The sequence below is a fragment of the Poromitra crassiceps genome (assembly GCF_964638095.1).
Source record: "Poromitra crassiceps genome assembly, chromosome: 13".
Classification (NCBI taxonomy): Eukaryota; Metazoa; Chordata; class Actinopteri; order Beryciformes; family Melamphaidae; genus Poromitra; species Poromitra crassiceps.
The window spans coordinates 40,209,644-40,231,937 of NC_139644.1; the positions used below are offsets into that span (position 1 = coordinate 40,209,644).

At 43.5% G+C, this 22,294-nt stretch overlaps 1 protein-coding gene across 2 annotated transcripts in view; it reads left to right on the top strand.

Moving 5' to 3' along the window:
* ciita (class II, major histocompatibility complex, transactivator) overlaps positions 1-22,294 on the top strand; it is a 55,666-nt gene that overhangs the window by 25,927 nt on the left and 7,445 nt on the right. For both annotated transcript variants that reach the window (XM_083649107.1, XM_083649108.1), the window contains exons 6-20: positions 3,763-3,819; positions 4,157-4,213; positions 4,379-4,435; positions 6,082-6,129; positions 6,265-6,312; positions 7,441-7,488; positions 8,754-8,930; positions 15,191-15,241; positions 16,533-16,586; positions 16,911-17,024; positions 18,084-18,149; positions 18,295-18,512; positions 18,768-20,131; positions 20,319-20,843; positions 21,712-21,891. In XM_083649107.1, the coding sequence (XP_083505233.1) occupies positions 3,763-3,819; positions 4,157-4,213; positions 4,379-4,435; positions 6,082-6,129; positions 6,265-6,312; positions 7,441-7,488; positions 8,754-8,930; positions 15,191-15,241; positions 16,533-16,586; positions 16,911-17,024; positions 18,084-18,149; positions 18,295-18,512; positions 18,768-20,131; positions 20,319-20,843; positions 21,712-21,891 (3,064 nt within the window). The remainder of the gene's footprint in view (positions 1-3,762; positions 3,820-4,156; positions 4,214-4,378; positions 4,436-6,081; positions 6,130-6,264; positions 6,313-7,440; positions 7,489-8,753; positions 8,931-15,190; positions 15,242-16,532; positions 16,587-16,910; positions 17,025-18,083; positions 18,150-18,294; positions 18,513-18,767; positions 20,132-20,318; positions 20,844-21,711; positions 21,892-22,294) is intronic.

Genomic DNA, 22,294 nt, shown 5'->3' on the forward strand with positions numbered 1-22,294 from the left:
CAGCATGGCCCTGTTTGACATGTGAAAACCATGGACCTTCAGCATGGCCCTGTTTGACATGTGAAAACCATGGACCTTCAGCATGGCCCTGTTTGACATGTGAAAACCATGGACCTTCAGCATGGCCCTGTTTGACATGTGAAAACCATGGACCTTCAGCATGGCCCTGTTTGACATGTGAAAACCATGTACCTTCTGCATGGCCCTGTTTGACATGTGAAAACTATGTACCTTCAGCATGGCCCTGTTTGACATGTGAAAACCATGTACCTTCTGCATGGCCCTGTTTGACATGTGAAAACCATGTACCTTCAGCATGGCCCTGTTTGACATGTGAAAACTATGTACCTTCAGCATGGCCCTGTTTGACATGTGAAAACCATGGACCTTCAGCATGGCCCTGTTTGACATGTGAAAACCATGGACCTTCAGCATGGCCCTGTTTGACATGTGAAAACCATGGACCTTCAGCATGGCCCTGTTTGACATGTGAAAACCATGTACCTTCTGCATGGCCCTGTTTGACATGTGAAAACCATGGACCTTCAGCATGGCCCTGTTTGACATGTGAAAACCAGGGACCTTCAGCATGGCCCTGTTTGACATGTGAAAACCATGTACCTTCAGCATGGCCCTGTTTGACATGTGAAAACCATGGACCTTCAGCATGGCCCTGTTTGACATGTGAAAACCATGGACCTTCAGCATGGCCCTGTTTGACATGTGAAAACTATGTACCTTCTGCATGGCCCTGTTTGACATGTGAAAACCAGGTACCTTCAGCATGGCCCTGTTTGACATGTGAAAACCATGGACCTTCAGCATGGCCCTGTTTGACATGTGAAAACCATGTACCTTCAGCATGGCCCTGTTTGACATGTGAAAACCATGTACCTTCAGCATGGCCCTGTTTGACATGTGAAAACCATGGACCTTCAGCATGGCCCTGTTTGACATGTGAAAACCATGGACCTTCAGCATGGCCCTGTTTGACATGTGAAAACCATGGACCTTCAGCATGGCCCTGTTTGACATGTGAAAACCATGGACCTTCAGCATGGCCCTGTTTGACATGTGAAAACCATGGACCTTCAGCATGGCCCTGTTTGACATGTGAAAACCATGGACCTTCAGCATGGCCCTGTTTGACATGTGAAAACCATGGACCTTCAGCATGGCCCTGTTTGACATGTGAAAACCATGGACCTTCAGCATGGCCCTGTTTGACATGTGAAAACCATGTACCTTCAGCATGGCCCTGTTTGACATGTGAAAACTATGTACCTTCAGCATGGCCCTGTTTGACATGTGAAAACCATGTACCTTCAGCATGGCCCTGTTTGACATGTGAAAACCATGGACCTTCAGCATGGCCCTGTTTGACATGTGAAAACCATGGACCTTCAGCATGGCCCTGTTTGACATGTGAAAACCATGTACCTTCAGCATGGCCCTGTTTGACATGTGAAAACCATGGACCTTCAGCATGGCCCTGTTTGACATGTGAAAACCATGTACCTTCAGCATGGCCCTGTTTGACATGTGAAAACATGTCAAACAGACATGTTTGACATGTCTTATTTCAGACATGTCACACATTCACACTCGGGAGCTGTCCAGTCGAACCACAGTTTCCTACTTTTGGCCACTGAGCAGCTCAGTGTTGGGCAAGTTACTCAGGAAATGTAATAAGTTACTCATTACTTATTACTCCTTTAAAAAGTAATACATACATTGACTTTACTTATTACTTGGTATCAAAAGTAATTAGTTATATTACTCGTTACATTACTATAATACTTCCGCTACCCCCCTTCCGAAAAAGTGACCCAGCTCATTTAGAACTGAATCCACCTTACAGGAGGATCATCAATCAGCCAAACTGCATACTTTAACTGCAGCCAGCAAGGCATGGAATGGATGACATCACAATGGAGTGGATGACATCACAATGGAGTGGATGACATCACACTCTCACTGACATCGCATATCTGGTTGCAGCTATTGTTTACATTTTAATTTTAATTCACGATTGTTTTTTTATTTTTGTCTACCTAGGACAAAAAATGTATAGTGTTCTGGCAACGCAGTAGTCTCGCATAGCTAGACCTACCTGTATCTCCACACTTCCGTTTTAGCACTGTGCCAGTGCTGGATAAAGTAATGCAGTAACTTGAAGTTACTTGGATTAGTAACTGTATTATTACTGTTTTGGAAATTGTAATCCCTTACATTAATCGTTACTGGGGAAGTAATATATTACAATAATAATATTACTGAGTAATATATTACTGCCCAACCACTGGAGCAGCTTCTTTGGAATGCATATTCACTTTCCCGACCTAGGTTTCCCAGAAAGTCTAGAGGGAACTTGAGTAACCTTGAAGGCACTTCTCTAATGATACCACCGGCCTCTAATATGTGTCTTTTTCAATGAGAAAACCTGATTCCTTTATGTGCTGGATAAACATATGACCCTGAGCTCCAGTTTGCCCAAAAGCTGTTGTATCATTTCAAAAATGTATTTGCAGCTGTTTTACTAGTTCTTAAAGCAGGACTAAACCCCCCAGATTTCTTGCAAAACTGTATTCTACTTGATTTGAAAACTCTGCAGGCAAGATGGCCGCCTATACTCCCTCCTTTAGCTGGCAGAATTCCTCCCCCATCAACTAACATATCTTGGCCAATAAGTATGTAACATACAAAATAAAACAACCCGTAATGTCTTCATTTGATGTAGAATGCAGAGGACATGTAACTGTTTAGTTAAACTTGCATTGCAGGAATATTGTGCTCTAAAGATAACGTTAGTGGCTCGAGACCTGAAACCCACTCGCTTTGCGCCAGAATACAATTCGGGGGTGGTTTTGGCGTAACCTATGTGGAAGTCGAAATAACGCATCCGAGATAGAAAATGTTATGAATATAGCCACGTTATAAACAACAAACTAACGCTGGTGGTCCGTATGGAAACAGTGTTAATCGAAATGGTTAAAAGTTATATCAATTTGGTCATTCAGTGGCGTTTTACTGCCATGTAACATAACTAACTAGCGGCTAACATTAGCCACAGTAACAGTAGGCATTACCCATGGATGCATTGGTCTTAAAGGGCTCGCGCCACGTGAACTACAGTAATAATCAATGGGGGAAAAAATAATTTTTCACACGAGTGGGGCGCGTGCTAAACCCACCGTGACGTCACGATGTACCAAATATCCCATTCATTTGAGGGCACAAAAAAAGCAGTGTTCAACCCATAGAGGGCACTTATGCTGCTGAAAATGATACAAATGGTAACAGTTTGGTCTCAAATGTGGAAATTTTGACGAGAATTCTTCACACACCACCCCCAAAGTCATATACTGTATATTGGTTAAAAGCTGAAAAAAAGGTTTGTTTGGGGGTTTAGTCCTGCTTTAAACTTGTCTATGTTTTTTGAAGGTTTTCATGTGACAATAGTTATGTGCTTATTATAATAAGCTAAAGCATTTCTCTGAAAGGTTGATGCTGTACAGTATAGTGCAGATGTACCCACGCATACGGAAATATCCAGTGACCCCTAACATTCAAATCACATGAAAATGACAGTGGGTTTTCTTGAGCAGTTTGAAAATACAAATCACATGTTATTACAGTTATTTTAAATTGATTAGAAGGAGGTTTCCATGCCAACAAGTTCTTTCAATGACTGAACAGTAACCATGAATCTCAAAGTTTTATGTGACTTTTTCCTCTCTCTTTTTTGTGTGTCTTTTCTAGTTTTAGAATGGGATACAGAGAACACTCTGTTCAGACCAAAACGGCAAAGAAGAGCAGGTAACCAATCAGAACTGTTTGTTAATTAGTTTATTTGTCTGTGTACTATTTTTAGGACATTTCTGCTTCATCAGCCAGGAAAAGTGGGAGCAATAATGATGTCAATGTTAGCCAGATTCAAACACACTGACTGTAACAGTAAACATGAATTTCAAAGTGGAGCCGCAGTTTTATGTACGCCCCCCATTTCCTCTATATATACAGTGTATATATATATATATGTGTGTGTATATGTATATATATATATGTGTATATATATATATATATATATATTATATATATATATATATATATATATATATATATATATATATATTTTTTTTTTGGTCTTTTCTAGTTGTAGAATGGTGTGCAGAGAACACTCCATCCAGACCAAAACGTCAAAGAAGAGCAGGTAACCAATCAGAACTGTTTGTTAATTAGTTTATTTGCCTATCTGTTCACTATTTTTAGGACATTTCTGCTTCATCAGCCAGGAGAAATGGGAGCAATAATGATGCAATTCAATGTTAATGTGAATTGCATCATATATATATATATATATATTTGTCTTTTCTAGTTCTAGAATGGTGTGCAGAGAACACTCCATCCAGACCAAAAAGACAAAGAAGAGCAGGTAACCAATCAGAATTGTTTCTTAAAGTTATACCATAATGGACAGACCATGTACATGCACTTCACTCAACCTCCTAATCCTCAAGCTAGAATAAGAGTGACTTACATGTAACAGGCAGTAAGTAATAAGAGTGACTTACATGTAACAGGCAGTAAGTAATAAGAGTGACTTACATGTAACAGGCAGTGAGTAATAAGAGTGACTTACATGTAACAGGCAGTAAGTAATAAGAGTGACTTACATGTAACAGGCAGTGAGTAATAAGAGTGACTTACATGTAACAGGCAGTGAGTAATAAGAGTGACTTACATGTAACAGGCAGTAAGTAATAAGAGTGACTTACATGTAACAGGCAGTAAGTAATAAGAGTGACTTACATGTAACAGGCAGTAAGTAATAAGAGTGACTTACATGTAACAGGCAGTAAGTAATAAGAGTGACTTACATGTAACAGGCAGTAAGTAATAAGAGTGACTTACATGTAACAGGCAGTAAGTAATAAGAGTGACTTACATGTAACAGGCAGTGAATAATAAGAGTGACTTACATGTAACAGGCAGTAAGTAATAAGAGTGACTTACATGTAACAGGCAGTAAGTAATAAGAGTGACTTACATGTAACAGGCAGTAAGTAATAAGAGTGACTTACATGTAACAGGCAGTAAGTAATAAGAGTGACTTACATGTAACAGGCAGTAAGCAATAAGAGTGACTTACATGTAACAGGCAGTAAGCAATAAGAGTGACTTACGTGTAACAGGCAGTAAGTAATAAGAGTGACTTACATGTAACAGGCAGTAAGTAATAAGAGTGACTTACATGTAACAGGCAGTAAGTAATAAGAGTGACTTACATGTAACAGGCAGTAAGTAATAAGAGTGACTTACATGTAACAGTCAGTGAGTAATAAGAGTGACTTACATGTAACAGGCAGTAAGTAATAAGAGTGACTTACATGTAACAGGCAGTAAGTAATAAGAGTGACTTACATGTAACAGGCAGTAAGTAATAAGAGTGACTTACATGTAACAGGCAGTAAGCAATAAGAGTGACTTACGTGTAACAGGCAGTGAGTAATAAGAGTGACTTACATGTAACAGGCAGTGAGTAATAAGAGTGACTTACATGTAACAGGCAGTAAGTAATAAGAGTGACTTACATGTAACAGGCAGTAAGTAATAAGAGTGACTTACATGTAACAGGCAGTGAGTAATAAGAGTGACTTACATGTAACAGGCAGTAAGTAATAAGAGTGACTTACATGTAACAGGCAGTAAGTAATAAGAGTGACTTACATGTAACAGGCAGTAAGTAATAAGAGTGACTTACATGGAACAGGCAGTGAGTAATAAGAGTGACTTACATGTAACAGGCAGTAAGTAATAAGAGTGACTTACATGTAACAGGCAGTGAGTAATAAGAGTGACTTACATGTAACAGGCAGTAAGTAATAAGAGTGACTTACATGGAACAGGCAGTGAGTAATAAGAGTGACTTACATGTAACAGGCAGTAAGTAATAAGAGTGACTTACATGTAACAGGCAGTGAGTAATAAGAGTGACTTACATGTAACAGGCAGTAAGTCTGCAGGAGTCTCACACTCAGTATAGGAGCCATGCTTTGATGTTGGGTCTAACTCTTTCAGGTCGGGCAAAGAGCAAAGAAGGACAGGTCAAGCCAGCTGTCACTAAAGGTAAGATTCCATTTGTGTGTGTGTGTGTGTGTGTGTGTGTGTGTGTGTGTGTCTGTGTGCGCGTGCGTGCGTGCGTGCCTGCGTGCGTGTGTGCGCATGACAGTATGCAGATCTCACTGTGCCAATGTTCTCCAGGTCGGGCAAAGCGCAAAGAAGGACAGGTCAAGCCAGCTGTCACTAAAGGTAACATTCAATTCCTGTTGAAGATTAGTGCCGTTCTTAAAGGAATAGACGTAGGGGAAATGAATGGGGGATTCACTTCCTGGGCAATCTCGTGATGGCGAGACTTAGGTACTCTATTGGCTCCAGTGGGTAACGTCAAAGCCAATCAGAGTGTCTGATACAGAGGCTTGGCCCTGAGATGGGGCAGTGTTGCCAGATTAGGTGGTTTTCTGCCCATTTGGGCTGTTTTGGGGCGCATTGTGCGGGGAAAATTAGCTTGGGCGGGTGGACAGGATTTGGCCTGTTTTTCCATGAGTTGGGTGGGTTTACTTATAGAATGAGTCTTGCTTGGTCAGACTGCCTTGTCTGCATTTCTTTAAACCAATCACAATCGTCTTGGGCGGGGCTAAGCCCGGTGTCGACATTCTTGCAAACTTGCAAAATAGTGTCACAGAGGGGGGGATGCACTTAAAATGCCGAGCATGTAAAACTTGCCACTTTCAGCGTGTAGGTTGATATCTCTCAGGTGGTTATTATTTCACATAGCGCCATGTACTTTGAAAACCAAAAAACGCTGATAGCAGGATTGCCCTTCCACTGAGACTCAACATGAAACTATTCATAAATTCAGCATAACATTTGATCGTGTGGTCAGTTGAAACGAACCACAAATGAACCGCGCACGCGCATGCCTGCTCGTGTGTCATAGGTACGCTCTGGTACCCAAACAAATAGCACTACAGCCCTGATGGGCCGACTCTAAAGGGTTAATGTTAGGGGTGTCACGATACACTCAGTTCACGATACGATACGATACACGATATTGGGTTCACGATAACGATACGATATTTTAACAATATTCTTTTGCGATCGATTTGTAAGTTGAGGGGGCATCCTCCATGCTAATTTGAGTAATTTCACCATTTTCATCCTCCGTGTCTGTAACGCTCCCTCGTCTGTTCAAACAAAGCGATGAAAAGGAGAGCGAGCATGCAATCAGATGCAGATCAGTGCCACCATGTTCAGCTTATTTTTCTCACGATATGAGATTTCATCTCAACGATACATATTGTCACGTTTTGATATCACGATATTGTGGGGCGATATATTGTGACATCCCTAGTTAATGTGGATCTTTAACTCTTGCAGGTCGGCCGAAAAGAAAAGAAGCACAGTTGGAGGTAGCTCCCTCTACAGGTAAGATTCACTTCCTGCTGTTGAAGATTAGGAATATGAAGGAATATACAGACAGCCGACAAGGATTTCTTCAACATCTTAAAGGGGCAATATGTAAGCTTTTACTACCCCATATCACAAAATGACTGTCATTTATATACAGGGGGTTGATAGGGTTGCCAGCTGCTGCGATTTATGCCTTTGAAATCACTTTCCAGCACGTACTCTGTGTTTTACAGCACATACTCTGTGTTACAGCACATACTCTGTGTTTTACAGCACATACTCTGTGTTTTACAGCACATACTCTGTGTTACAGCACATACCTCTGTGTTACAGCACATACTCTGTGTTTTACAGCACATATTCTGTGTTACAGCACGTACTCTGTGTTTTACAGCACATACTCTGTGTTACAGCACGTACTCTGTGTTACAGCACATACTCTGTGTTACAGCACATACTCTGTGTTACAGCACATACTCTGTGTTTTACAGCACATACTCTGTGTTACAGCACGTACTCTGTGTTGGAACAAAATCTCCCCGGACGTTGGAATTTTTCAAGACACTCCCAAACAATTGAGTAGCTAACCGCCTCTTCATTCTGGGGTCAATATCTGGACTCTGTTTATATCATTTGTCTGTTATCTGTCTGTCCAGTCTTGGAGACTAGGCAAATCATGTGAGGTTAATCATGTCAGACTTGGGTCTAAAGGGGATGTAGGTCACCCATCTGATCTTACTTCCTTCACAGTTTTGGATTGTGTATCGTGAAACAGGAAGTTGAATTTTGAAGTAATCAGATCATAAGTTACATTGATGAACCAAAACCAGAACTCTCACCTCACTCATTGCTTCCTCTAGCTGAATGTACTTCACTTATCAGACACTATATCAGATCAGATGACTGGTTGTCTTGTTTCGTAGCAGTGGGCTAAAAACCTTGTAATTGCAATCGTGGTGCTGTTAAATATTGAGTGATTTTCATGTGCGAGATTGAGAATTTATTGTCCTTTCATGGGATATTTGGTTTGCAGTAAGGCATTAAATGCTCAAATCTATGGAAGCTTACACTCTATGTACTGTGTACTGTGGTACTGTGCGTCCTCCATGTGTGAGGGCCTCAGTCACACAAAGTTATTCCATATCGAATCGCTTTTTGTTTCTAGGGAGATTTAAATATCTGTTTGTTTTCCTTGCTCAAAATACCTCTTTGATGCGCTCATGGTTATCAAAGCTTGTTGACCAAGAATGAAGAGAGTGCTGTCTCTGGTTGTTCCGCAGGCAGTGACACAGGATCTGAGCTGAGTCCAACCGGGACGGTGTCCTCCACACTTCCACCAAGTGCCTCCATCTACCCCATCCAGTTGATCACCCTCGCTCCGGGAAGTCAGTTTGTTCAGACGCTGAGGCTCTCTCCATTCTTTAGATTTCCACTGCCCAGCTGCTACACCTACCTAGGTGAGTGTCAGTGGTGTAGTACAATACAGCTGCTACACCTACCTACATATTAGGTGAGTGTCAGTGGTGTAGTGCAATACAGCTGCTACACCTACCTACATATTAGGTGAGTGTCAGTGGTGTAGTACAATACAGCTGCTACACCTACATACATATTAGGTGAGTGTCAGTGGTGTAGTACAATACAGCTGCTACACCTACATACATATTAGCTGAGTGTCAGTGGTCTAGTACAATACAGCTGCTACACCTACATACATATTAGCTGAGTGTCAGTGGTCTAGTACAATACAGCTGCTACACCTACATACATATTAGCTGAGTGTCAGTGGTGTAGTACAATACAGCTGCTACACCTACCTACATATTAGGTGAGTGTCAGTGGTGTAGTACAATACAGCTGCTACACCTACATACATATTAGGTGAGTGTCAGTGGTGTAGTACAATACAGCTGCTACACCTACATACATATTAGGTGAGTGTCAGTGGTGTAGTACAATACAGCTGCTACACCTACATACATATTAGGTGAGAGTCAGTGGTGTAGTACAATACAGCTGCTACACCTACCTACATATTAGGTGAGTGTCAGTGGTGTAGTACAATACAGCTGCTACACCTACATACATATTAGGTGAGTGTCAGTGGTGTAGTACAATACAGCTGCTACACCTACATACATACATATTAGGTGAGTGTCAGTGGTGTAGTACAATACAGCTGCTACACCTACATACATACATATTAGGTGAGTGTCAGTGGTGTAGTACAATACAGCTGCTACACCTACATACATATTAGGTGAGTGTCAGTGGTGTAGTACAATACAGCTGCTACACCTACATACATATTAGGTGAGTGTCAGTGGTGTAGTACAATACAGCTGCTACACCTACATACATACATATTAGGTGAGTGTCAGTGGTGTAGTACAATACAGCTGCTACACCTACATACATATTAGGTGAGTGTCAGTGGTGTAGTACAATACAGCTGCTACACCTACATACATATTAGGTGAGTGTCAGTGGTGTAGTACAATACAGCTGCTACACCTACATACATATTAGGTGAGTGTCAGTGGTGTAGTACAATACAGCTGCTACACCTACATACATACATATTAGGTGAGTGTCAGTGGTGTAGTACAATACAGCTCCTACACCTACCTACATATTAGGTGAGTGTCAGTGGTGTAGTACAATACAGCTGCTACACCTACATACATATTAGGTGAGTGTCAGTGGTGTAGTACAATACAGCTGCTACACATACATACATATTAGGTGAGAGTCAGTGGTGTAGTACAATACAGCTGCTACACCTACATACATATTAGGTGAGTGTCAGTGGTGTAGTACAATACAGCTGCTACACCTACATACATATTAGGTGAGAGTCAGTGGTGTAGTACAATACAGCTCCTACACCTACATACATATTAGGTGAGTGTCAGTGCTGTAGTACAATACAGCTCCTACACCTACATACATATTAGGTGAGTGTCAGTGGTGTAGTACAATACAGCTGGTACACCTACATACATACATATTAGGTGAGTGTCAGTGGTGTAGTACAATACAGCTGCTACACCTACATACATATTAGGTGAGTGTCAGTGGTGTAGTACAATACAGCTGCTACACCTACATACATACATATTAGGTGAGTGTCAGTGGTGTAGTACAATACAGCTGCTACACCTACATACATATTAGGTGAGTGTCAGTGGTGTAGTACAATACAGCTGCTACACCTACATACATATTAGGTGAGTGTCAGTGGTGTAGTACAATACAGCTGCTACACCTACATACATACATATTAGGTGAGTGTCAGTGGTGTAGTACAATACAGCTGCTACACCTACATACATATTAGGTGAGTGTCAGTGCTGTAGTACAATACAGCTGCTACACCTACATACATATTAGGTGAGTGTCAGTGCTGTAGTACAATACAGCTGCTACACCTACCTACATATTAGGTGAGTGTCAGTGGTGTAGTACAATACAGCTGCTACACCTACATACATATTAGGTGAGTGTCAGTGCTGTAGTACAATACAGCTGCTACACCTACATACATACATATTAGGTGAGTGTCAGTGGTGTAGTACAATACAGCTGCTACACCTACATACATATTAGGTGAGTGTCAGTGGTGTAGTACAATACAGCTGCTACACCTACCTACATATTAGGTGAGTGTCAGTGGTGTAGTACAATACAGCTGCTACACCTACATACATATTAGGTGAGAGTCAGTGGTGTAGTACAATACAGCTGCTACACCTACATACATATTAGGTGAGTGTCAGTGCTGTAGTACAATACAGCTGCTACACCTACATACATATTAGGTGAGTGTCAGTGCTGTAGTACAATACAGCTGCTACACCTACATACATATTAGGTGAGAGTCAGTGGTGTAGTACAATACAGCTCCTACACCTACATACATATTAGGTGAGTGTCAGTGGTGTAGTACAATACAGCTGCTACACCTACATACATATTAGGTGAGTGTCAGTGGTGTAGTACAATACAGCTGGTACACCTACATACATACATATTAGGTGAGTGTCAGTGGTGTAGTACAATACAGCTGCTACACCTACATACATATTAGGTGAGAGTCAGTGGTGTAGTACAATACAGCTGCTACACCTACATACATACATATTAGGTGAGTGTCAGTGGTGTAGTACAATACAGCTGCTACACCTACATACATATTAGGTGAGTGTCAGTGGTGTAGTACAATACAGCTGCTACACCTACATACATACATATTAGGTGAGTGTCAGTGGTGTAGTACAATACAGCTGCTACACCTACCTACATATTAGGTGAGTGTCAGTGGTGTAGTACAATACAGCTGCTACACCTACATACATACATATTAGGTGAGTGTCAGTGGTGTAGTACAATACAGCTGCTACACCTACATACATATTAGGTGAGAGTCAGTGGTGTAGTACAATACAGCTGCTACACCTACATACATATTAGGTGAGTGTCAGTGGTGTAGTACAATACAGCTCCTACACCTACATACATATTAGGTGAGTGTCAGTGGTGTAGTACAATACAGCTCCTACACCTACATACATATTAGGTGAGTGTCAGTGGTGTAGTACAATACAGCTGGTACACCTACATACATATTAGGTGAGTGTCAGTGGTGTAGTACAATACAGCTGCTACACCTACATACATATTAGGTGAGTGTCAGTGGTGTAGTACAATACAGCTGCTACACCTACATACATATTAGGTGAGTGTCAGTGGTGTAGTACAATACAGCTGCTACACCTACATACATATTAGGTGAGTGTCAGTGGTGTAGTACAATACAGCTGCTACACCTACATACATATTAGGTGAGTGTCAGTGGTGTAGTACAATACAGCTGCTACACCTACATACATATTAGGTGAGAGTCAGTGGTGTAGTACAATACAGCTCCTACACCTACATACATATTAGGTGAGTGTCAGTGGTGTAGTACAATACAGCTGCTACACCTACATACATATTAGGTGAGTGTCAGTGGTGTAGTACAATACAGCTGCTACACCTACATACATATTAGGTGAGAGTCAGTGGTGTAGTACAATACAGCTCCTACACCTACATACATATTAGGTGAGTGTCAGTGGTGTAGTACAATACAGCTGCTACACCTACATACATACATATTAGGTGAGTGTCAGTGGTGTAGTACAATACAGCTGCTACACCTACATACATATTAGGTGAGTGTCAGTGGTGTAGTACAATACAGCTGCTACACCTACATACATATTAGGTGAGTGTCAGTGGTGTAGTACAATACAGCTGCTACACCTACATACATACATATTAGGTGAGTGTCAGTGGTGTAGTACAATACAGCTCCTACACCTACCTACATATTAGGTGAGTGTCAGTGGTGTAGTACAATACAGCTGCTACACCTACATACATACATATTAGGTGAGAGTCAGTGGTGTAGTACAATACAGCTGCTACACCTACATACATATTAGGTGAGTGTCAGTGGTGTAGTACAATACAGCTGCTACACCTACATACATATTAGGTGAGAGTCAGTGGTGTAGTACAATACAGCTCCTACACCTACATACATATTAGGTGAGTGTCAGTGCTGTAGTACAATACAGCTGCTACACCTACATACATATTAGGTGAGAGTCAGTGGTGTAGTACAATACAGCTCCTACACCTACATACATATTAGGTGAGTGTCAGTGCTGTAGTACAATACAGCTCCTACACCTACATACATATTAGGTGAGTGTCAGTGGTGTAGTACAATACAGCTCCTACACCTACATACATATTAGGTGAGTGTCAGTGGTGTAGTACAATACAGCTGCTACACCTACATACATATTAGGTGAGAGTCAGTGGTGTAGTACAATACAGCTGCTACACCTACATACATATTAGGTGAGTGTCAGTGGTGTAGTACAATACAGCTGCTACACCTACATACATATTAGGTGAGAGTCAGTGGTGTAGTACAATACAGCTCCTACACCTACATACATATTAGGTGAGTGTCAGTGCTGTAGTACAATACAGCTCCTACACCTACATACATATTAGGTGAGTGTCAGTGGTGTAGTACAATACAGCTGCTACACCTACATACATATTAGGTGAGAGTCAGTGGTGTAGTACAATACAGCTGCTACACCTACATACATATTAGGTGAGTGTCAGTGCTGTAGTACAATACAGCTGCTACACCTACATACATATTAGGTGAGTGTCAGTGGTGTAGTACAATACAGCTGCTACACCTACATACATACATATTAGGTGAGTGTCAGTGGTGTAGTACAATACAGCTGGTACACCTACATACATACATATTAGGTGAGTGTCAGTGGTGTAGTACAATACAGCTGCTACACCTACATACATACATATTAGGTGAGTGTCAGTGGTGTAGTACAATACAGCTGCTACACCTACATACATATTAGGTGAGTGTCAGTGCTGTAGTACAATACAGCTGCTACACCTACATACATATTAGGTGAGTGTCAGTGCTATAGTGCAAGCTACACGCAGGTATACAGAGTATACCCACTTGTTTTTCAGTCAGCAATGAGTATGGCCACTTGTAAATCCCCTCTTGAGCCTAGAGATAGTGTAACTATTGCTACCTGCAGGGCAGCAGAATGAAGGCATGTGTAGCTGTAACGCTCAACACATGTCATGGAACGTCACATGTTGAGCTCTATAGCTGTTTGATTAACCCATTGATACGTGATGCAGCATTTGTGTGTGTATCCCTTTAAGACCGATAACACGGTTCGCGGTCTTAAAGGGATACGCACACAAATGAGGGGTGTACACGCAAATGCTGCGTCAGGTATCAATGGGTTAAGTGTAACTAAATATGAGCTTTAGCTCAATAATGTGCGGTGGTGCAGCCGATCATATATGATATTTGAGTTCAACTGAATATAGTCGTTTAAAAAGTCTCCTATAGAGAAGCAAAGTGGAACGTCACTTCCTGCTTCAGCACTGTGCCAGAGATTTTCATCCGCCATTTATTTTCCCATAGACATTTCGTAAAATGCTTATAAAATAGTTTTACGTTTTACGTCGAACCAAACGGTTCAGCTAACGCTATAATCGGGAGAGACCATAGAACGTTTCGCTCGGACCAAAACTTAAAAAAACAACATTGAAAAAATATTTTCTTTAAACCCGCATTTTTTTTCTCTCGTTTTGGTCCCAGTGAAATGTTATGCGATCTCTCCTGTTTCTAAATATATCTGTACCATTTGGTTTGAACCAGTAAACCTATTTTTATACGCATTTTATGAAATGTCTATGGGAAAATAAATGGCGGATGAAAATCTCTGGTACAGTGCTGAAGCAGGAAGTAGGCGGTCACTTCGCCTCTCTATAGACCACATGGAGGCATAAATCATAGATTAGAGGAGACAGACCAGCAGAGTTCAGGTGACTCAATTAAGTACAAATTAATAAAGCTAGCTCTCCAGGCAGTACTACACCACTGGTGAGTGTGTGTTCATAACCTCTATAGCCTACTGTGTGTGTGTGTGTGTGTGTGTGTGTGTGTGTGTGTGTGTGTGTGTGTGTGAGCTTGCAAGTGTGTGTGTGTGTGTGTGTGTGTGTGTGTGTGTGTGTGTGTGTGTGTGTGTGTGTGTGTGTGTGTGTGTGTGTGTGTGTGTTTATATCAACATACTAACCCATGTTTCCAATGCAGTGCCTGCTACCTCATCACCCATCAGAAACCAAATGCCACCTCTCTGCCCAGGTGGGTAACACACTTAGATCTGTAGCCTGTACTACGAAGCTAGTTTAATGCCTTATCCGAGTAAGTTTGAGTTTAAACCTGGTTTAGCCGTACTACAAAGCAAGTTACTTTCAATCACCATGGCAACTGACGCTGCAAAGAGGATAAGATCAAAATCCATGACAGACCCATATAATCGGCTCTCTGGAGTCACTCACCGTTCATATAAGATCGCCATATGAAAAATAGATTGCAGTCAACTGAGAATATAACAAGAAAAACATTTGTGGCTCTGTAGGCTACATAATTAAATTAAGCCTACTTACCACTTTATGTCTTAACAGCTCAACGATGCGTGGAGAAATATGATCACTATTAATCACCGCGGCGCATATCATGAATGGACCCTCAAATGGAGTGAGGGTGATATTCTCCTACATGCCAGAAAAGCCTATACGTCTCAATTCAGTTCAGCAGTTTTCTCTTTTATAGTAGGCTATTAGGCTTTATACTAGGCTATTTTATATATGAATTATTCGATCAGTGCAACCACACACATGAGTGATAGAGATCATTATTCATTGAGCATGCGTTTCTAAATCTATGGTCTAAATAGGCTTACAGATTGTGGAAATGTATAGACTGAGATTACACATTTAGATTTGTTGCTGCTGCCTGTATCAATGCAGCTGTATCAATCGCTGATCAAAGTAAATCAAATGACTGATGTGAATACAAGCTGCTGCTTTAGACAGCCCTTCAGCAGACTATCCAACGCGGATTTTCATTCTGACATTAAATCGCGGATACATTAAATATCCGCTAAAACTCTGATCATGCACTGCGCTTCATTGAACGAGGAAATGGGTGTGGAAATGGGTGTGGGCGTGGATAAACTCAGCTGTTCATAATGTGATTGGCTGGCGCACCTCTTTCGCGTGGACGCGCGCCTGTGCACGAGCGAAAAACGTGCGCGTGCACAGGCAGATCCCAGGTCCACTTACCTAGTAAAAAACCAGCGTCGTAGTATCAGTTAACTAGATAGCTTTGATCCTGTTCAGTCAAACCAGATCAAAGGGACTTATCGCGGATCTGTTAAACTAGTTTCGTAGTACAGGGCTCTGGTGGATGTGTGTGTGTGTGTGTGTGTGTGTGTGTGTGTGTGTGTGTGTGTGTGTGTGAGCTTGCAAGTGTGTGTGTGTGTGTGTGTGTGTGTGTGTGTGTGTGTGTGTGTGTGTGTGTGTGTGTGTGTGTGTGTGTGTGTGTGTGTGTGTGTGTTATATCAACATACTAACCCATGTTTCCAATGCAGTGCCTGCTACCTCATCATCACCCATCAGAAACCAAATGCCACCTCTCTGCCCGGGTGGGTAACACACTTAGATCTGGTGTGTGTGTGTGTGTGTGTGTGTGTGTGTGTGTGTGTGTGTGTGTGTGTGTGTGTGTGTGCGCGTGCGTGCGTGCGTGCGTGTGTGTGTGCGCATGCGTATGGGTGTGTCAAAAAAGTTAATTTCAAGCCCTGCAGGAAGAGCAGGTGTGACATAGGACCATGCTCTGATGAAGGCACCGTGCCGAAACGCGTTAGTCTTGAAAAATGTGAATGTTTAAAATGTGAACTTTTTGAATTTATGGAGTGGCGCCATTTCCTCTCTCCACTGAGTGCTTTTCCGCTCTTCTCCTGTGTTTGTAGCGGACGGTACAGTAGCTCCAGCCGCCATGAGTTCGTCTCCATCAGGATCTGAGTCAGACATCGCCAGCAAAGCTCTGTCTCCCGCCTCGGCCCCACCACTCTCCCCCAATATGGGTGAGTATGTGCCTCATTCCTCTGCCCCGATATGGAGAAGTAGCCTCACTCTGTAATGTCTCTCATCCTTGGAGTAAGACTGTCTTCCTCTCAGTCCTTTCTGTGTTTCATCCTTTTCCTTCTATCCACACTGTGTGAGTAATACTGTCTGTTCCCACTGAACAGCTGACAGATTCTTCCCTTCTCCCTGTTTGTGTGGTTGATGAAATCCAACCCGACATCTAAGAGGCCATTTACACCTGGCGTTAACATGCGTTTTCTGCCATCAGATTGCAGGGGCGGCTTTAGCTCAGGAGGTAGAGCGGGTCGGCCAATGACGCAAGGGTTGGCGGTTCGATCCCCGCTCCCTCCCAGCTGCTGTCGTTGTGTCCTTGGGCAAGACACTTAACCCTCCTTGCCTCGTATGATTGGTATGAATGTAGACATGAATGATGGTGGTCGGAGGGGCCGATGTGTGGCTGCCACGCTTTCGAACCACCGGTAGGAATGGTGTGAACGAATAATGATTCTGTGAAGCGCTTATAAATCCTATTATTATTATTATTATTATTATTATTTATTATTAATCAGATTGTGCTTGACCACTTGAAAGTACAGGTGTAAACGCCCCCAAGACACATTGAAGACGGATTGCAATCTGATCGGTCAATTCACCTCCAGAGGTGGTCAGGGATGCATTGTGTACACATTGAACACAAGTGTAAATGCAATGTGTCCTCTCAATCTGGATACAGCAACTGTATGCGGATTGAGAGGACACCCATTTTGGGTGTTAATAAGTTATCTGGATTGTTATCTGGATAAGGAAAAACACATGTTAACACCAGGTGTAAATGAAATCAGGCTAATGTGGTCAAGCACAATCTGATTGCAATCTGATGGCAGAAAACACATGTTAACGCCAGGTGTAAATGGCCTCTAAGACATCAGTCCCTCTGTAATCCTACATCCCACACAGCATCTCTACATAAACCATCTATATTCACTGGATAACTACATTTCATCATACCATGTTCATCATCAGACAACAGCATGACTTGTGTTATTGTTGTGTTTCAGAGCTGTCCCCTTGTAAAGAATCACCTCTCCCTCGGTGTCAGTCCCCCACTGTCCTAGATATTCCACGTAAGTTCCCACGGGGCATATCATCTTCTCTTTTGTATGGGCATCATCACGCCTAAATCGCATCATAAGGTTCACCTGCAATTTCCTGCTTCGTAGAAAAGCAGCTTGGTCTGGATTGTGCATTTCTGTGTGTGTGTTTTTCCAGAGAGTGTGAAGGACTACTTTCAGCAAGCCAAAGCTCACATGAGACACATCTGCCAGGACATGGAGGCGGGCCTTAGCCTGACCCCCCATTACGTGGACACACAGGTGGTCCACAGAACCATCCTTCGCTCTCGCAAAAACGCCAACAAATGCCTGGACAAGGAGCTGATCATTATGCGAGATGGAGAGCGGCAAAAGAACTTCCTGGGGCGGAGTCAGGTCAGAGCTTCACTCTTATTGGACAGTCCAGTCCCCATGATCAAATGTGTTTTTCTCTGCAGTCGTCATCAAGCCGTGTACTTATTGACCACAGCCGATTTCTATTGGAATAAATGGATAAGCTAAGAAATCGTTGTCAAAGTGTTGTTCAGCTCAATATTTCATACGACTGATGGAAGCATGACAATGCACAGGTCAAATCCCTGCATTGTGTGCACCTCACTGGTACCAACGTGTTCAACTGTTCCTTTTCAGATCTTTAAGGACTCCGCCGGAGCCAAACCCAAACGTGCCGTATTGTTGCTAGGCAACGCTAGCATGGGAAAGACCACCCTGATCAGGAAGCTGTGTCTGGACTGGGCCAGCGACTGCCTCCCCCAGTTTGACTTTGTCTTCTTATTGGATGGCAAAGCTCTCAATCTAACAGAGGCCACGTTTAGTCTTCAGACCCTCCTACTCCACCTCTCCCCCTCCGCTCCGTCCTGCCCGGCCCCTGAGTCTGTCTTCTCTCAGGTCCTGGCAGCCCCGAAGCGCGTGCTGATCATCTTTGATGGCTTTGAAGACTTGCGGGACTATGAAGTGTTACTCCAAATCCAAGAGAAAGATCTGGCATCGCTACCAAAGGACATAAAGAATCAGGCGTACACTGTAAAACAAATATACTCTGCCATCCTCCAGAGGATCCTCCTTCCGGGCTGCACTTTCCTGATCTCTACCCGACCGCGAGGCACCGCCAGCCAGCTTCTGCGGCGGGTGGACAGCCTCCTGGAGGTCTGTGGCTTCACCTCCACAGATGTAGAGACCTATGTGTCGCGGTACTTCACCGATCCCGCCCTCAGGGCCTCTGCTATGGACTACTTGAACAACAGCAGCTATCTTCTCAAACTCTGCTCAAACCCTGGACTGTGTCAGCTGGTGTGCTCGGTTGTAGGACAGCGCAAAGGTTCGGAGGTCCTACCGAGAACGTTAACCGGGGTCTGCCGTCAAGCGCTCCGGCTGAAAATGGAACGCGAGTGTCGGAGGATGCACACATGTGCTGAAGCTCAAACGCACACGCACTCCCGAACAGAAACGCAGAGACAAAGGGTAGGCCGCACTCCCGTGCAGAGGTGTCGCGAAAGTAGTCCGACCAACGCCGGGACACAGATGCGCACTCGCTCTCGCAGCCAAACGACAAGGTTGGCGGAAGATCAGGAGAAGGAAGAGGATGAAGAGGAGGAGGTGGAGGAGGTGGAGGCTGTAGGAGTGGATAGAGCGCAGGAGAGAAAGCTGCTGTCCCAGCTGAGCTCGTTGGCCTGGGAGGCAGTCAAAGGCAACTCGTCCCTCCTGCCCGCGGGGCGAACCATCTCTGCCCAACTTAGGGGGGTCGGCCTCAGGACGGGACTCTTCCACTCTCACCACCTGCGGTGGAGGGAGGGTGTCCCGGCTGGTGAGAGAGAGGGAGGAGGAAGAGAGGACAGAGAAGAAGAGGAAAGGACGAGGGCGGAAAGTGGAGAAAGAAAGAGAAACGGAGAGAGGACGGGCAGTGAAGACGATCATTTTGGCGATGACCACATCCTCTCATGGGCCAACCCCTTCCTGCAGAGTTACCTGGCAGGGGTCTACCTGTCTCTGTCAAGGTACAATGCAACAGTTCAGCTTCACCAGAAGCTCTACTCGAGCCAGACTAGATTTGGATTCAAAATGTCATTGGACCGATTTACTCTTATTGTAGCATTTGATCTTCTTTGTCCCTTGTCGGATTTTCTCGTTCACTTCCTGTCTCACCCTCACCGACTTCCTTTCCCTCTCTCTCTTTTCCTGCAGGACTGTATCGGACCGTACGTTCCTCTTCCAGACCCTCCCCTTGCAGTCAGGCCCGAGGGGGCGTCGCCGATCTCAGAGGGAGGAACTTGAACTCACTCAGCGGTTCGTCGTCGGCCTGCTGTTCCTCAACAGGGCGGAGCTGCGGAGAGATCACTTAGACACCAATACGGCCCCCAGGCACACGGTGCTCGCCAAGCAGGCCATAGTAATAAAACACCTAGAGGGCCTTTCCCCCGGCGACCTGAGCGCCGCCCAGCTGGTGGAGGCGTGCCACTACGCCTATGAGGCAAGTGTCGCCCACGGCGATGGCGGCGCACGATTGGCCGGTCGCCTGGCGCGGAACCTTCCGGAGGTCCTGACGTTCTGCGGAGTTCCGCTCAGCCCGCCAGATGTGTTTGTGGTGCGCAACGTTCTAGAACGGGGCGGGACCGAAGGCAAACGTTTCTGCTTGGGACTGGAGGACACCGGGATACAGATCGCTGGACTCAGAGCTCTGGTGGGGCTCTCCAACATCAGCAAATTCAGGTAGCCGTTACAATATGCATCTCACCCCTTATGAGGCTGTTAGGCCATTTGGTCACAAGTGGCGAGCGCTAAATACAAGTGTAAACGACCACCAAGATGCATTGTGATCTGATCACTAAAACACTTACTGAGGTGGTTTGGGATGCATTTGACCACATATAATTTGTAGTGTAAACACTAATGCATCCTGATGCGTCCTCAGGACACATTGAAGGACCGCCTTCTCAACTGACGTCCTCGTTCGCGTTTGTGTGACTTACATGCGTCTTGGCAGAAATATTCTGCAATTAATTTAAAAAGGTTGGCGCATTTTCAGCAGCGGTGCCACTACTGATTACTATACTATGCAAATACTATACGAAACATGATAGAACATGCTTTTAGCATGGCGAGTTGTGACTTTACGGTGGCGACCTGCCACAGTAGAAAGGGAAACACTGGTTGGACATAATGCTGAATCATGTGTGCTGATTGTTCTCACAAACGTGTTTGTATGACATATATGACATACATATATATATATATATATATATATATATATATATTTATATATTATATATATGAGGTTAAAAACAACATGGCCTCTGGTCTTTGCAAACGGTGTGATGTAGCCTACGTGTTCATTTGCATATAGAGTGAGAAGTGAGATGCGATCACAATGGCTATGCATTGAATGCAAGGTGTAATGCAGGTGTAAACTGACATAGTACTTAGAACTGTCCACTTGTAAACGGAACCCCAAGACATATTAATACCACGTCTAAACAGCGTATAAAAAGGGTTGGTAGGACTTTATCTTGAAGAATGCCTGAAATGATTATTATGGATTTGTGTTCATTTTGAGACTGAACCTTTGGGTGTCTTGCAGGGCGTGCATTGCTGACGTCATTAGCCTGTGGGAGGAGCTACAGCAGAGTGGGGAAGAGGAGCTTCTCAAAGGGGCGGTGTCTAAGCTCGAGATCAACCCTTTGAAAGCCACTCAAGTGTGTCACATAGAGCACCTGGCGAAGCTGGTCAACATACACACACACAGGAGACTTTCAGACAGGTAAGACAACACACACACACACACACACACAGGAGACTTTCAGACAGGCAAGACAACACACATGCGCGCGTGTGCACACACACACACACACACACACACACACACACAGACAGACAGACACATAGCTCCTCACTACTTGGTTATTTGCTCCGTTAATGCCTCTTTTGAAGGTTGGAGCTGAACCAAACCGTTCAGCTCTATTGGACAGACCATAGAACATTTCACTCGGACCAAAACTTAAAACATTGGGGGGAGGAAATATTTAAACCTGCATTTCTTTTACGTTTTGGTCCTAGTGAAATGTTACGCAATCTCTCCTGTTTCTAAATATATCTGAACCATTTGGTTTGAACAAGTAAAACTATTTTTACAAGCATTTTACGAAATGTCTATGGGAAAATAA